This window comes from Pipra filicauda, unplaced genomic scaffold, assembly GCF_003945595.2.
Source record: "Pipra filicauda isolate LSUMZ 115617 unplaced genomic scaffold, ASM394559v2 scaffold75_size2874737_pilon, whole genome shotgun sequence".
NCBI classification, from domain to species: Eukaryota; Metazoa; Chordata; class Aves; order Passeriformes; family Pipridae; genus Pipra; species Pipra filicauda.
Genome location: NW_024104931.1, coordinates 508,975 through 527,390, shown reverse-complemented (window position 1 = coordinate 527,390; position 18,416 = coordinate 508,975). Strand labels below are relative to the sequence as shown.

Genomic DNA, 18,416 nt, shown 5'->3' with positions numbered 1-18,416 from the left:
TCTCTTATCAAGGCAATGCATATTTGGCATCACACATACAATATCTTTTGGACATATCTGGCACTCTGGTATTTCTGCGGTGGGAAGTTTTTGCTATAGTGATTACAGAAATGTGTTTACAACATTTGCATTTATTCTTCTAATCATTTTCATTCAGCTCAGAGTTTGTTGGTCCATGGGAAGTTTCTGTCCAACTATAATTCTCTGGGCTGAAGATACAGAGATGACCATTCTACAGAATTCTACAGAGATAACTTCTACAAAAGTCTTTCAATGAATTATCATCTTCTACTAAAATCTGATTCTTAAAGAGTTCAGTGGCATACAAAGATGGGGGCACAACACTAAAGAAGTGAGGATTATTTTCATGCTATATTAAGTTTACTTGCTATGTTCAGATAGTTCAAAGATGTGACAGATTTCCCCATTACAATTACCCTTGTTGGTTGAGGTTCTTCCTTAGGAGAGTGTGGATGAGTAAAGGTGAGGATGCTTGAAATGCCTCTGTCAAGATCGTATCTCTGGTGTTTAGAATGACTGCTGGCTCTAGGAGAGTATATGTATCAATGTGGATTTTCTGCAATAGTAATTTGCAAGTTGTCTTTTTCTTTTGATTGTGTATATCTAAAAATTTGTATTAGCTTAGAAGTATTACAGAAATGTTTATGAAATGTTACGGAACTTGTGGGAGCCCAGGAGTCCAGGATTTCAGACCACTTGACAAAGATGTAATTTACCTTTTTTACATACTGCATAGGCTGATGATGGAATTGCCAGGTGTCAATTCATCAGCATGGAGTTGCTGGCATCACTGTCATCATGATTTGTGTTGTTTGCCCAGCACAAGTTAGTGTGGGTGAAGAAGTGGACAAGTTTAGCTGCATACTCAGACTGCAAATCTAACTGATGATCCTGTTCTTAGAGATATTCAAAACAGGATTTAGCCTATGATGATGTGGGAGAAAACAGCAGAGTAACAAAATACAAGCTGTAATTGGGACTTACATGCTTCCATGGTATGCTTGCCCTCTGAATACTCTGCAATTTTGATTATGCCAGCTCAGGCTGTAATAGAAGACAGACAATTGAACATTGTGAACACAAGAAAGGTGAACATAATCATGGAACCAAAAACATAACAGAACCTGAAAAATCATGAGTAGTGCATAGATAGCAAAGAAGAAAAAATCCAAACATCTGTGTGTGACAATAAAAGAAATCAAAGATTCAAAATGGAATTAATTATCAGGTAAGCAGGTTTAAAACAAGCAGTTACTTTACTCCCTTTCTTTTCATTTTTAACTTTTCTTTGTATAACTTAATGATGGAACTCATTGTCCAGGGGCACTTTTGAGGTCAGAACTACAGACAAATTAGGACTAAGACAAATTTATGGAAGGAAGGGTCTACTGTGGACCAGATTCAACTAAAACAGATTGCTGGAGCTGTGTAAGTTACCCTAAAGCAAAATCACTGCGTAAGCCCTTTGTTTATATCCTTCCCTATCCTTGTACAACTGTTTATAAGCAAAGAGAAGATTACAGATAAGACAGGCTTGTGATTTGACTTGTAATAGCACCTTAAATTTTTACATAACATAAAAATCAGTAAAGCAAACCAGAATAAGGTTCAAACGTTACCTCCAAGCTAGATTAATCAGTTTTCACTAATCTGTCATTGCTAGATGACTTCTTGAGATAAATATGAAGCAATATCGAGAACTGTGGGTTCTAGGACTGTTACAAAATGGTTAATTTCATAACGGCAAACCAGTGAGTTAAATGGAGTATCGTGTTTTTCAATTGCCAGTGCACATAGACTTTTATTTTAATAATTATTAACAAACAAGAATTTTTTCTCAGTTGGATTAGACAGCAAATCATTTGATAGTCCAAGACTGAAGGGAATAGCCTTTATAACTGAATATATAATAACACTGGCATTTAAAAGGAACCAAATACATACTGAGTTTACTTCCATGAAACTCAGAGTAGCATTTAACATACCAATACATGAAAACACTTCATAAAGCAATGCATTAGCTTAATTAATATGACCAAATCTTGATTTTTTTTATACTCTTCATTCCCATCATTTATCAAAATTTAATTTTTCTTTCAAAATACAGAAGGTTACCAGTAACAAGAAGTCACTCAGATTTCCTTGTGTAGATATATAACTGCATGGATATCAGGAAGGATACCATTCAAGGAAAAAATAGGGTTCAAAAGGGTATGAAAACCCTTAGTACCATTTGGACACTGACAAATATTTATTTATTGATGGGAATGGAACATCCACAGGCCAAACCCTGAGGTGGTGGCACACAGATGAGTGAAGAAGAGCCTGAGGAAGAGTATTGCCTAGGTGGCCAAGCAAAAGCTTTTGCATCTCAGAGGGCTATTTTGGAAACCCAGACGAACTTCTGAGCTTTGCATTTGTGTATTATCAAACCACAAAGCAATACCAGACAGAAAAAAATTCTCTGGCTAACACACAAAAATATATATAAATATTGTCAATAAAAAAAACCAACAAAACACTGACTCCTCTCTACAGATGACAAGTACAAAACTAAGAAATATCACAATTCTAAAGCATATGTTAATGGCTGCCCTGTAGAAGATAAGTACTGCATATGGTAAAAGGAGATTTTTCTTTCTTTTTATTTTTTAAGAACATATGTATGTTACTAAAAACTACCTAAAGTTTGAAATTCCTTACAGCACGTATCAGAAAATATACATATACTTCCATAACAGGCTTCCATATATTCTCCTTTCAGATCTCAATTAATGTGTTGGACCAACAAACCTCTATAAAATGCACAAACTCATATTGGTGATACAGATGAAGTATCTCATTATGTCATCCTAAATATATTATATGTATAGTATACAAATTTAAATTTGCATTCAAAATGTATAATTCAATGCTTAAAGATACATCAACATCAGTTTGAACCATCAGGTTTTTTTCTGTTTCTGAACTACCACTTTCAGCTTCTCATTCATTTGACTTAACTCTCATATTCTCAAGGGAAGGAGTTTCTGTTTAGCTCAGCCCTGCATAAATTGTGAAGCACAGGAATAACTCTGTTAACTTTAAAATCAGACTCCTGACATTCCTAAATATTCAGTATTTGTGCAGGTCTTTCCAGCATGTGGGATCTAACTACTTAAACTTAGTTAACAGGAGCTGTCCAAAACAAGCCCAGTTCTGACTGGCAGTAACCAAGACCACAGACAGCAAACCAAAGGGTCATCAGCAATTTAGTAAAAACTCACAGAAGTCTATTTGATTTAAAAAATCTCCCTCTCTTTATTGCACATGCACCTGAAAAGAGTCTCCTCTCCCTGCAAACCCAGAAAAATGCAGGGCTCTAAGGACAGCCTATTACATGTACTATTTCCAAGTAATTTCTCTTCTCATATGTGACTACTGAGAAATGACAAATTTTGAAAAGCCTGCATGATAAAAATAACATTTCGAAATAGAGAAAAAACTCTGCTCTTCACCCAGTGTTTCCACATTATACTGTACCCTAAAAGAACATATTTACTAATGCTTAAAATGTTGTTTTCTAGGAAAAGGAAAGAGGATGAAACAAAAGAAATTATTCTCTTAAATAAAACAAAGTCTGAACATGCTCTTTACCTCTTCTAAGGGGTGAACACGTAAAAGTGCATGAACAGAAGGAAAAGGCATTAAACTGTAAGATGAAAAAAGCCCAAAACAGTGTGCTGAAAGGGACCAGGTCACAGAAGTTTCTGTCTTAAAAATTCTGGTTTTGTAGGAGAAGAACATTTTGAGGTGCTGGCCTATAAGTAATTAAAGATACCACAAAATGTTATTTTCAGAAATGCTAAGAGTCTGTATAGGCAGACCATCCTTGCAATGTGGCTGCTGCCATTTCTCAGAGTGCTAACTGAAAATATTAGCACCTTTCAACTTTGTAACTCTTTCCAGTTCTAGCTCTGTGAGAAGCAGAGAATTGCAGTGGACTGACAAAGCTGTTTCTTTGTGTATTGGGCAAAGCTTCTGTGAGAATATTTTCCTTCATGGCACAGTAACACTGCTTCCAGTGGTCTGTCAGTCTCAGTTTCACTAGAGAACCGTTTAGCCGGGAAATGAAGCTCCTGGCATACCGAAGGTCTGCCTTGGAGTACCAGACATGCTTCTCCGAAGGCAGTGAGTAACTGGAATCTAATGCAGAGACTGCACTCGGCTTCTACACTAAAAGCATATGCTCCTGCTGAACCAGTATTGGTTAATCCACACCCCAAACTATGCTCAAACCCTTTAGCACAGAAGTCACACACAGGAAATCAATGCATCTGATACAAAAGACACACAAAAGGGTCAATGCCTCACGATGCACACCAGCCAGAGTCGGATCTGCTGTGTACTTCAAACAGGGGCTGCCCCTGAGAGCAGCTGAACAAAGACACTGTTTAATCACTTTGAACAGCTGATTAAAACAGGTAACTGTGTCACAGCACGTCAGGTTGGACATTCTATGGTCAGATAAGTCCAAATTCCAACACAACCATCCGCAGTCCTTGTGACCTGTGTATGCCGTCACATTTTCCCCCATAAAGAGATGAGCTGTGGAAGCAAAAATAGATGTTTGCTTCTGAAGGTCCAGAGCAAGAGCTTTTTTCTTCTTAGAAGTTCTGGGCTTCATCTGTATCCGCAGTACATAAAATGACCTAGTTGGCGTATTTTCGTCCAAACACTAGATGCAGCAGCTACTTTTTGGGTTTCTCTAGGATGTTCAGGAATTTCCCTCGAGTCATTTCTCTAGCTGAAATCACAAGGGAGGAAAAATAAATAAATATTTTTTAAAAAGCCAAGAAATGTAAACAATTGTATAATTTACATATTTTAACCATAGGATAAGAAATTCAGTTAGATTTGTGCTTGTACCAAAAGTAAGGCTTATTTTATTTATCTATTTAAGCGGAAAATAAATAAAACTACATTCCAACTTGATTTCCTGATATTGTAGAAATGCATAGGCGGGGCCTGGAACCTTCTAAACTCGGCAATAATTCCCACAGGCTGTCTCATTACATACAATCTATGCTTTCTATTCCTACTGCATTATGCTCTCGCAGCACCTCCTTTTCTCTGTACTATCCATCTCTGAATGGTGAAATCCACATCTCCATCACTCTATCTCCATGCAATTGTTCCTGGATGCTATAATCTGTCAGAGATTATGGAACTCTCTCTTTCTCCATTTCAGGATTATTGGTCCCTGGATGCTATGATCTTCAACAGAAATTAGACAGCATTTTCTCTCTCTCAGCAGTGTCAGTCCCTGGATGCTGTAATATAATGGGGTTTATATTCCTTCAATGCAGTTCATCTGTGGATAGTGTAATAAAGTAAAGTTTATAGAGCTTTGGTCTTCTCTCTCACTCTGCATTGTCAGTCCTTCGATGTTTAATACAGCAAGGCAAGGTTTATATGTCTTTCACTCCTGGTACCATCAATCTCTGGTAGCTGTACTACAGCAGGGTTTACACAGCCACTTTTCTGCATGAGACATTTCTGACTTGAGAACTCATAAGCTCACAAGCTGGCAGAGCAGTCCTAATACTATCCTTGTCTTGCAATAACAATACAGTGCACCAAAGACAACACCATTAGCAATTGAGTCTTGGAGAAAGACAATCTTCCCACAGGTGCCTCTATATTTCTTTTCAATAAAGGTATAAGCTTTGTGCTGGACTGACAGGCATCAAAACATGGAGGTTTTTATTCACAGGAATGACAAAAGAATGAATGTTCCCCAAACCAAGCCTAAAGATGGTCTGGAAGGAGATGGGAATTCATTTTCTGATTTATCCATTCAATTCCTGACCTCTCTACTGAGAGGAACAACAGAAATTACAATTAGCATAAAATCTAGAGGTGGATTTGTTACTGATGTTGGCTTTTCTTTTGACATTTTTGATTATCTGTCAAAACAGAACTAAAATATAATAAAAATGTCCAGCTTAAAATACTCAATGTGCAGCCTAACATAAAAATATTTTGTAATTCTTTACATAAAAGTAAAAAAATTGTGTCTTAAAGCCTTCTCTTTAAATTATTACATTCTAATTTGTCCACCCAAAATTTTATCCCAAGGTATTGTCATCAAAAAAATCCCTGTAAAACAAATAATGGTATGTATGTATGTAAAAGTATGTAACCGGTCTGTTATACACTGATACTCATAGATTGCAAAGTCCACTGGCCTAAATGGAACATGCTTCAGACTGGCTGCAGATTCTAGGAGGTCACTGCACTATTCACTTGGTTCATGTCTTCAGCTGTGAGTTGTATCACCTGGGATCCACTCCCAACACTGCTTTTGATTCACAGCATGAACTACCACAAAAGCCCTCATCTGTACCTCTGCCCTCCCCACTTGTAAGATAACTTGTTTGTTTTAAGTGCTGACACAGGGATAGAAGGTGCTGCAGATGAGCAGAGTGAATTGTTATTTTGGCAGGAACTCAGTTGTTATGCAAAAAGAACGTGACTAAGTAAAACTGCAAGATTTTTAAAATTTCAGCTTGGAAAAAAATTCTCAGTACCAGTTCTCTGACACCTTCCTGCCTTGCACTATCAACAGTGCATGCTTTTAAAACACTCTTAGCGGAGAAAGCACAAAGCCGAACTGTAGTTGATAGAGTGGAAAGTTTTCCAGAGTGCAAGTCCCATATAGGAGATATACGAATGCATGACAATTCCGTTCCCCCAAAGAGGGTTGCACCCTATAAATCAGGCAGAGAGCATAGACTCCTTCTGTGCGCTGAGGGAAATTACTGTGGGTTGGAGGTTGCTCCAGAGCACGTGCCCGCCTGTTCACTTGTCATCGGAGATGTTAACATTTCTGATTAATTCACAGACCTCTCATTTTATTCTTCATTCCTTTATCCTTGCTATCCTGTTCTGCTGCAGCTTAAAGATTCTTACCGACCTGCTACAATAATCACCGCCCGCTCCCCCCCCAACCTGGTGAAATTGTTTAGTGATGCCAACCGCGCTTTTAATTTGCAAGACATCAGACACAGAGGTAATTTATACCAACATCTGTTCATTTCTGACTTCTGAAACAAACTCGCACATGCTGCTACAAAATCCCATTAGGAGCAGGAGACAGCCTTCTGCTATTCTGTATTCTTCATCTCCTCAGACTCAGGCTTGCACCGGGGCTTTATTTTTAAAGATATGATGCCAAACTGAAAAAGAAAAAGGACCTTACATCTTTGTATATGTATGAAAATGGCCAGGAAATAACATCCTCATATGACAAAAATATCACAGCCAAACTAAGGGCAAGTTTTCACAAACATTAACAATCTTCTTTTCCCTGCTTCAGCTGTTTCCTTTATCTGCCCAAGAATCATAGTTCAATGTATTCCTGGTAAACACAGGCCAAATTTTTATTACATGGTACTACGTTGAAACATCTTGGCTATTCCTTCCCCTTTGTTTCTCTTTAGGCTGCACTGGAGTATGATTTGAGCTTGAATTTTGCACAGTAAAAGCCTCTAATATTAAATTGACTTTTCTGCTCAATATTGCTTCTGATGAATGAATTCTTAATAATGGGAATAAAAAATATAATTTCCAATGGGGTCTTACGGAGCTTGCTAGAGTGAGGGAAGAGCTTGTGAATGAAGAAACCATCATCCACATTCCAAATATGATTGCAGGTTAAGAGAGACGGTAAAACCAGTTTTAAGCAACTACCCAAGGGACCAGCAGAAGCCAGTTGAATATAAGATAGAGGTGGATTTTTTAATTAAAAGGTTGGACAAAACTGTAGTGAAAACCTCAGAGATTTTTTCTTTACAACGATTGTTTAAACCACAGACTTCAAGGGAAGAGAGGGCTTGAGCACAGGTTTCCATTGCGCCAGCAAACACACAGTACAGAGGCTGCGCAGCATGAAACAGAAACATGAATCTGCATGACAAGTCATGATTTACAACCTTGCCTACACTGTGTATCTACTACAATAGAAAAATCAACAATAAATAGATCGCAATAGCTTGGATACAAACAATCACACCTACTAGGGAGAAGGAAGACACTAAACTCCACAAAAAAAAAAAAACACTTTAAGATATTATCAGCACTGGTTACAATGGAAGTAGTGTTTGAATAGACTCTTTCAGATAAACATATTGAAAAATGGTATCAGGCCATTATAATTAATAGAGAATGCTGTACTGTAGGAATTAAGTTTGCTGCCTGGCAAGATCTGCCAAGCAGATCTCAAGAACAGGTGTAGGAAAGGCTGGGGCTGAAAGGAGGAGGAGACATTTCTACTTGATAGGGGAGCGGAATAAGGTTTAATATAATCTCCTCTTTAGAACTTCAATCCCTCAATCCCACATTTAGCCTTGTTGCCTTGGGCTCCTTTTTACTACAGTTGTCCCCAGGCTGCCTCTCTGCAGTAAATTTTGTAGTTGCTGGTTGAAAAGATTCAGTAGTATAGATTGATTTCCTACAAGTGAGGAGATGAGGGATTACCAAAAGCAGTCCTGGTTAACAAGATTGGGTGCAGAATCTCCTGCTAGAGCAGCCCACTCTGCCAATGCTTTGCATCCTTTCACTATGACATATGGGTTTCATTACACAAAGATTTTCCTGATTTTAACTTGGAGGCGATTACATTGGAAACTCAGAGCTATCTTTACATCTGTAGCAATTTAAAGGTTAAGTAACTTTTAATCAAATGACAAAGACTCATAATGTTTTTTCCTCAACTGAAAATGAAAACTGCTGTTCCGGATATTCCTTCCAGTGACAATTTAATTAGAAAAAACCACTGCACTGGAGATTGGGGTCCGGCCTGATTGCTCCCCATAAAAAGCCTTCTCACACATATGACAGAACAGGACATACTGTATCATAAGGTCTGGATAGCCAGGAAATAATGGAAGGATTTACTGCTGTAAAATCAGCAAGGAAAACAGTGATTTACACTTACATAAGCAACTTTCATCCAGGAGAATCCCTAAGCAACACACACACATACAGACTTTTTAAACATAATATACACTTAAATGCAGAAGCACAACACACTTGGTGATAAATACACACTGTATTTATCACACATTCCTCATGAACATTATACCTTCACTGCTTACTACTTCTGGGCTTATCTAAAAATCTCCAAACAAAGCCTGCAGCATCTTCAAATTACAGATACTTTAAAATGAAGTCACTTGCTAAAGAAGCACTTCTCTGCCTCTCTCCCAGATGTACAGCTTATGGGACAAATTTGACTGTGATCCTCCTCTAACCTGAAAATATAGCCTTGTTAAAATCTAAAGGTCTTGCTACTAAAAAAAACCAAAAATACAATTAATGTTTTTAGCTCTAAAATGTCCTGTAATATCACATTTTGACTGCTACATTCTTGACTACAAAAAGGTTACTTTAAGCACTGTCATACTTTGTTGGCTTATTGGTTATTCCTCCCATTCAGTTGTATTTATGGTTACTAAAGAACCTGTTTTTCAACATGGAAGAATTCCTTTTAATGTACGAATCATGAACTCTCAAACTACTGCTGTGTCTTAGGCCTACACAGGAAACAAAACTAAAAGGGTTGATTTCTGAAGAACTGTCCACGGAAATTACCACTTCAGGACATGAATTGCAGAGAGACAGCAGAACACTCCTCTGGTTTTTAACCTTCTGTCACAAGAATCTGTTGCATCAAAAATGATTTCTTACATGCTGAGATACAGTGTTAGGATAAGAAGACACAACCATTCTTCTTCTTAGTTGGTAGAGCATAAAAAAGGCCTAGAGGAATCTGCCTCTGAGTGACTGTGGGAGTTCTGCTTGACTGAACTTGTGAAAGCCAATCGCAAAGTCACGTCTTTTAGTTGGGCTCAACTAACATTGCATTTAGAAGGAAAATAAAAAAAAATAAGTCAGGGGGAAGGGTTGAAGGCAAAACCATAATTTAAAATCAGTAAAATTATTTAAAATTGGCATTATTACTGAACAGCCCTCAAAGAAAAAAGAGGTTGAGCTTCTATGAGAGAGAGATCTGTATGGACCACTTTCTGTCTCAAACCACACTTCCAAAATCCTATTATCACCTGGATGCCTGCTGGCACTAGCTCAATCCTCTTTTTTCACAGAAAGAGCTCCAATTACTCTGCTGTGTGCTTCCTAATGTAAAACATAAAATGAGCTGCTACTTGAAGACTGTGGGCCTTTGACAAATACTTAGCAGTGAATGCTACCCCAAGCCCAATTTCATAAAGAGCTGAACTGCCATCTCAGGAGAGCAGCAAAGCAAAGTCAGTTGCCTTCACTGAAGGCAGAACTGGCACATACAGGTACTCCGAGCCATGCTTCAGGAACTGTTACACTGGCACTGAAGACCACGGCAATCACCTGGAACTCCTGAAACACATTCTTCAGGTAAGACAACAGAATCAGCATAAACCTCCAGGTGGAACAAGCCTGCATTACCATGGCATCTTTCAGTAATCAATATCAAAGCACTTGCAAAGTTTATCAAGACTCACAATATTCCTGAGACATAAAATTATTTAATTCCCACCTTACAGATGGGGTCACAGCCTCAGTAAGGAGAGGTGTACAGAATTTTGTGGTTTAACCCCAGCCAGCAGCCAAGTCCCACACAGCCACTTGCTCACTCCCCCACCAGCAGAATCCGGGAGACAATCAGCATGGTAAAAACTAGAAAACTCATGGGTTGAGATAAAGGCAGTATAATAGGGAAAGCAAAAGCTGCACACACAAGTGAAACAAAACAAGGAATTGATTCACTGCTTCCCATGGGCTGGCAGGAGTTCAGCCATCTCCAGGAGAGCAGGGCCCCATCATGCATAATAGGTACTTGGGAAGACAAACGCCATCACTCTAAACATCCCCCTCTTCCTCCTTCTTCCCCCCACTTTATATACTGAGCATGATGTCATATGGTATGGAATATCCCTTTGCTCAGTTTGGGTCACCTGTCCCAGCTGTATCTTCTCCCAGTTTCCCATGCACGCCCAACTTCCTTGCCAGTGTGGCAGTATGGAAAGCAGAAAAGGCCTTGGCTCTGTGTAAGCACTGCTTAGCAAAAATATCTTTGTATTACCAACCCTGTGTTCAGCACAAATCCAAAACACAGCCCCATACAAGCTACTGTGAAAAAAATTAACTATACCCCAGCCAAAACCACCACAAGATGTATACTAAAAGGAGTCAGAAACTGTGCTAGAATTCAGGCTTTGAAAGATGAGTTCTGTCAAGTCTTGCTGTAGCATTTTTAAATATTAACATCCCCTTGGTACAAAGCATCACCATCCTTCCCTTGGTGAATGCAACAGCAGCATGTGCCCTTGTTTCAGCTGTAGTTCAGAGTCTGGCATGACTTGCTTTGAAATGCCAAAGAAGGTAAAAGCTTGCACAAAGCCAGGCTGTGAAACGGAGCAGCTGAGACATGGATCGCTCCTCCCAGTCTGCTATGAAAACAGTCATCTCCAACAGAGAAGTGGTGAATAACTGAGACTGATAAAGTTTTAAACCACTCAAACAGTTTAGTGAGTGTTAGCTAGAGCCTTGAGAATTAGAATCAAACACTTAATGCTTTCCTGAATTACGAAATCCTCACGTGACCTCTTTTCACCTTGTTTTTCTCCATCCACAGTAGTGGTGTTTTATCCTATACCTGATAAGAGATCTCAGAGATCGTTCAGGATTATCCAGCATAGTGATAACAGATCTGCTGCAGATAAATATAGCCTCAAAAATATTATTGTTGCTATCAAGAAATACTAAAATTATATCCGCTCTAAAAAACAAATTAGATTCCTTCTCTGCAGAATAATTTACCTTGTTCTCCTAACCAGATTTCCCTACCTTGCAAGGCAGTACCGTTCTTTTTGCATTCACTTGCAAACAATGATGTTCACAGAGCTTCAAATGCAGAAACTACAAACAGTATTCATTCGCACACAGATGGGCAAAGTCAGTCATTGAAAACACTCAAAGCAAGGGGCAAAGACAACCCTGCCAATGCCCAGGGAGCTACTAAACTTATGTTCCAGGCCATGGATATTAGGACGTGCAGGTATTTTGTTCTGAGTGACCCTCCGTATTATAGGAAGCTCCGAATTCTAGGAGCTGCTTACAGTCAACATCCTATGGGGCCAAAGACCTGATCCCTTTGACCCCCAAAGCAGGGAAAGAGTTACATCTTCTCTCCACAAAGCCAATAAAAACCTCTCTTGATTATAATTTAGATAAGAGCCACTGGATTGAATAATAATATCTGAAACTCCCCTGGCTGTTTCACCTTGAGACGTCCATCACTGGGTTAAACATGATGCTAATTGCATTTGGATTGATTAATTTCTCTCACTCCTGTCTATTCGAATAATGCTTAACAAAATAATCACAGCACCCAGAGCCAAATCTTCTCCGTCAAAGGAATGAAGCCATCAGAACCAGCAGAGATGAAAGAAATGAAGATGACCCGTAATTACTGCTACGGTGATATCATTACCATATTATAGAAAATGAGTGTACATGGGGGGAGCGGGGGCTGCGATTATTATTTATTTTTTAATGGAACTTCACATCCCAAGAATACAGATCTGACACACTGGAGCATACAGAAATACAGAACTACAAAATTATTGTGTATTAAATTGCAAAATACAGTGAACACGGGGACTCTAGATACATCAAGTGTCCTGTACTGTGAGCTGCTGTTTATTCACTTCACTATTTTTTCATTGCAATAATACTCTGTGTATGACTAGCATAGAGATTTAAGATGTCTCCCTTCCCAAAAAGATCAAGTACCTATAGCAGAACTCACCCATAACCTTGATGCTAAAGTCATTATCTTTTAATATCATTACAAGTCATCTTTCTTTCAATGCTGGCATTCAGATTTTTAAACCTGAAGACCTAATTTGATGCTCAAATACATGCTATCATGCAAGAAATTTTTATTCTTAAATGCTGATTCCTATCTGAAGGCAGTTATAAATTACATTCCCAGCTACAGCAGATCACTTCCAACCATTCAATATGCTGGTTCTGTAAAGATATCAAATGTATCAAGTCTGGAAGAATTTAAAGCAGGATTTGAAAAAAAAAAAAAAAAAAAAAAAAAAACAACAAAAAAAAAACCCCACACAAAAACCCCAAAACAACCAAACCCACAATCCTAGCATACAAACTGAAGGCCTTCTGCTCCCTTTATTTTCCAAAACACACTCCCAAAGCCCCTCTCATTTGAGAAACAAATAGGTTGGCAATTGTGTAAGATCTACAGACACCTGTGCACTGCAATTCTAATTGTGGTTTATACAGTTCACTTCTCTCAGTGCTCCTTATGTCTGCCCCCTAGCCTCAGACCAAAGACAAAAAAACTACACACAACTGGCAGCTTAAAATATTTATTCTGGAGTAAAGCCAAGGTCAAATACACAAGAAAATTTCACACGCCAAAAATGTCAAGACCTAAGACCAGGCACTGACTCATGAAGCTAATTAAACACCAAAAAATGATGTTCAACTATTTTGTAAGGCTGAAAAAAAAAGATAGAGTTAATACTTCTGATATCAAAAGCAGTAAGAAAGGTGATTTTATATCAAAGTTGAGGATATTTTCAAATATACCTGAAAGATACTTTACTAGCATAAGTTATCACTGGAACAGCTACAGTTTAGGAGAGTTCTGACCATCAAATCCCACAGATGTTGGAGGGAAACAGCAGGATAGAAATGGGGCATGTTTTTACAAGAAGCACTCTAAAGGGCCTTTTTCTACCTGCTTGTACCAAAAGGAAAATAATCTCTTCCTGGCTTCCAACACCTGCAGCAGATCAAGAGTTCTTGATAATTTAGGCTTTCTCACAATAGTATCTAAAAGAAGAATCTTCTTTATGGAGCAACGTGGAAAAATGAGATCAAAACAGCTTGCTCAAGAATTCTCGGGCATAAAACACAGGAAGAGGCTCAGCAGAGAGGTCTCCGTTAAATATACGCACGTAGCCACGTATGAAAGGTTTCTGGAGGTGAATGGACCCTTCCCAGAAGGCATACGGGCAGAAGTGCTGTCCATGCTCCCACAACACAGTGCACCAGGATGCAGTGCCCCTGCCTACGCTGGGGAGCAGGTATTTAGTGGCTGGGAACAAAGCAGGAGAACCGTGAAAGTAACAATTTTTTTTAATTTTTATCAGTGGCCAGGGCATGGAGGCCATGGCCAAATCTGAGCCCAGGAGCCAATAGAAACAAAGGGATTAAGAGTTATTAGGAGTAGAGAGAATTACATATTTACAGTACAGTTACTGAAAAATAATCGTGTAATGATTATGTAAGTCCCTATATTCCTTTTGGCTAATAACACTGGGATACAAGCTGTATGGTTATGCAAGCCAGGGCACACAAATCCAATCAGAAGACATCAAGGCATGTTTATGGGGAGGTTTGCAGCTCTGGATCAAGAACAGTACAGCTGCCTTGACCTCCAAAATGGAGAAACAGGCCCCTGTCAGTAAGTTAGCTAATGGCCTGAGCTGTGAAAAAGAACTGCATTTTTAAATTTAACATCTGTCAACAAACTTCATGTGAAGAGACACCTAGATGAAAGAAGGTCATAATATGGTAGTCTATTTATTTGTCCAGAAGTATGTCTTTATTTTAAAAAGTAGACTAAATCTTTAAAATGTTTTCTAATCCCAAGATTCCTTATTGAAACATTTTTCCATTTAGGTGACAGCAGCCCTTAACAAAACAATGAATTATCAATATTGAAGGTCTCTATGAAAGGAAGATTCAGGGTTGTCTCTATGAAAAGAAGATTCATGGGTTTTGACTGAAAAATATTATTTGACTTACACATGATTTAAACCAAGATTCCTTTTGCCATTAGTACAACACATTAAATTACACAGAGAACTTCCATGATTTACAAAAATCCAAGTAAAAAGTTTGTATGGCCAAAATAAGAAAATTATTGAAATCTCAGTGTTCCAAGGTCAAAGTCTCAACCTCAGTTAAAAAAACAAATTACAGAAAAGTAGCAATTATGCAGTTCGTGGGCTGCAGAAGACAAACCTTCTCAACTGCCTTCACCATTTTATTCTTCCTTTTACATGAATCAAAGGTGCTTTACTTAATGACTACCCTTATTCCTTTCCTCATCTTTCCCAGTGTATTCACTGCTTGCTTTACTCCAGCATTTTAAGTTATACTGCTGATCAGTTTCATGCACTCTGCCCACCTCCTCTTTCTGAGCAATCCTCTGAGCTGAGGAGTATTTGAGAGACCAGAAGAAGGTTAAGGGAATTCAGAACCATCTTTACCAACTCCAAGTTGTTCACAAGACATCTGAGGAAATGCACTGATACAGAAATGTTACAGTTTTTCCAAATGCTACTAGAGTCAAGTTTGAATGAATAGAGAAAAATTGTTGTTACCTGGAGAAACTATACCTAATGACTAGTGTTAATCTGATCTACCTGATAACAAAATTGTAATACCACTCAAGTCTGTTCAGAATGGGTATTAAAACAAACAATGTACATTCTGCTAGTTATTACAATTTAGGTGTTAATGAGCTTAAAGGAAGCAAGGTAAGCCTCAGCTGTAAAAGCAGATGTAAAAGATGCACCCAAAAATACACCCTCCTAGACCCACAAGGAAATGTGGGAACATTTTTCATAAACACCCTCACACTTCTAGTATCAATGGCTTTTGAAGAAAAGCTTAAAAATACAAGAAATATGGAGGTATTGGAGTCTGCAGATATGTCCTGAGAGTAGAGACCAGAAGAAACTCCAGTTTTTTGGAACCCAGAAATAAAGCCAAAACAAACAAAACAACATTATTTTTTGCTCCAGACGGTCTGCTGAGAGTAGTCCAGTAAGCTGTGGTACTCTTGCTTCCAAAAATCTCTTCATGTTTATTCACAGTCCATGCACACCACTGGTCTGAGTCCATGTCTACTGTTACTTCTCTTGTGAAAGCTGAATACAGTGACACTGCTATCTTTTAATGAGCAGAGGAGTGTTCTTCATCCATTACTAGAAACAAGGAACAGAGGCACTGCAGCGAAGCAGATGGCAAAACATCTACAAGACAGTTTGGAAAGTAAAGCAGAAGGTGGTGATGGCCACGAGGAGTCTCCATAGATTTGGTGACTGGAGAGACTGCTCTGAGGGTTGAGGGGCACTGCAAAAAAACTTCCAAAACTTTGGAAGTCAGGAGAACTCTGAAGACTCCATGATCCAGTGACAACGGGATTATCAGAAGCATTTAGAGGTAGAAAGGCATAGCAGAGTAGAAGTATAAATAAGTGGAAGATATAAGAAAAAAGTGATTAGTGAAGAAAATTTGATCTACCAAACAAGAACAGATCAAATGAAAAGGTATACAGTAGAGTGTCATATGAGGAAAATTATACAGATACAGACAATCGCTCAGTGTTGATAGAACCTTGGCAGGTCTCCAGTTAACCTTCTGTTCAAAACAGACAGGTTGCTCAAGGTTTTACCTAGTCAAGTCATAAAAACATCCATGGATAGAGACTGCACAACCTCTCTTGGCAATCCTTCCAATACTTGACTGCTCCACACTGAAAAAGTTTTCTCTTGAATCAAGTCAGAAACCTTCTTGCTTTAATTTATGACTGTTGTCTCTTGTCCTCCCACTAAACAACCTCCTTGCAGGTTCTAGCAGGCAGCTATCAGGTCCCTGTGGGGTCACCTCTTCTCCATGCTGAACGGGCCCCATTCCCTTGGCTTCTGTTCACTGGACAAGCGCCCCAGCTCCTGATCATCTTGATGGCCCTCCATTGAACGCACTCCAGTTTACCAGTGTCTTCTTTCCTGCTGGGACACAGAGGACATCACTGGATGTGGCACTGCAGATGCAGTCTAATGACTGCTGAGTAGAGGTGGACCATCACTGCCTTTGATCTACTGCCCTGATGTTCAAATCAGCGGATGTACATGCAATCCCACATTCCTTTCACATATATTACTTACTTGCTGTATTCCTTTACAACACTGTTTCCTAGCCTTTAACCTTCTACCCACCCACTGCTTTGCTTGTTGTTCCAGGAAACCCAAGCACCATAGTCAAGAGTGAGGGCATTTTATGCCCTGAGACAGGGAAGGAACTGTTTGCTCCTTTAAGTTTTAGATGCATATGTTAGTAAACACAAATTTTAAGCCATTTTTTTTTAAATTAATATGCTCCCCATTTTCAAGTAAGACGGGTACTAGACATGAAAATCTAGAGGCAACCCAGAGAACTATCTGCTGAAAACCAAATGAGAGCTTAGCCTGCTACCCAGAAACATCCATCGCCCATCCCTTTTCTGTTGGGATTTGTGTTGAATGACGTCCTCTGCAGGTTAACAATTAGTTTTTAGCATAAGAGTCCTGTGTCATCATTGTCATCTCCCCAGGGACTGAAACAGGCTGAGTGATTTTTAGATTATATGTTCTGATAAGACACAGGCTCCTGACTCTGTGCTTGTGCCACGCAGGCCACCTGCTCTATGGAGCTGCCACTGGGGACACGGTCGACCAGGTTTAATAATGGTGTTCTCTCTAGAGATGTAACTCAGAGCATGCTCAGAATTTACGTTCTATATCACTGATTAAAATCTTGTACATAAAATCCTATAAATAAATAGGATCTAAGACTAGTTGCTAAAAAAGACTATAGAAATGTTAATTCCTGTTAAACAAGAATCTGTCCAGTCTGTAGTCATAAAAACTATATGAGTACAGGAGTTGATAGAGCAGGGTAGATCCATAATCTACCCAGTCAGATATCCTGTTTGACTTCACCCAAGATCAGAAGCATCACAGGAAAAGATAAAGCAATGAAGCACATTATTAAGACATATGGAATGATTCTTTCTGAAAGATTCCTCCTCTTCTTAAGTGCTTGCTTTATATCCTGAAGCAGCTGGTATTTTCTACTTCATTTTAGATTTTATTCTAACTAGAAATGTTCTCATCATCCCTTTAATTGCCTGATTTCCTTTCAATAGCTGCTAAGTACTTGGTCTAAAAAAAAAAATAATCCCAGTGTGGCAGAAAGTTCCACATCAAATTATTCATTATATAAAAAGCATTCCTTTTTGCTACTTTTAATCTGACTAGCTTCCATTACTTGTTTTCTGAATTTCCCCCACTCATTCTTTTCAGGGTTGTGAGTCAAAAGAAATTTGCAATTTATCTTCTCAGTTGTAGAGATGTAAAATAACAACTGTGCTACCTTGCAAAGTCAGAGATCCTCCTTTCCCCCCCACATTATCATGAAGAAAACTCTTGATTCATAAGCAGCTCTCTAGAAGTCAGTGGTGTATTTTACACTATCTCAAAATTATTCCT

General features: G+C 38.7%; 1 protein-coding gene across 2 annotated transcripts in view; it reads right to left on the bottom strand.

Moving 5' to 3' along the window:
• Positions 1–1,777: 1,777 nt before the first annotated feature.
• Positions 1,778–18,416, bottom strand: part of LIN52 (lin-52 DREAM MuvB core complex component) — a 41,334-nt gene continuing 24,695 nt past the window's right edge. The window contains exon 6 of one of the 2 annotated variants that reach the window (XM_027720068.2): positions 1,778–4,807. In XM_027720068.2, coding sequence (XP_027575869.1) covers positions 4,752–4,807 — 56 coding nt within the window. In that variant the 3' untranslated portion in view covers positions 1,778–4,751. Of the gene's footprint in view, positions 4,808–13,257; positions 16,896–18,416 lie in introns of those variants that run through there. The other variant, XM_027720070.2, reaches the window with a different exon arrangement.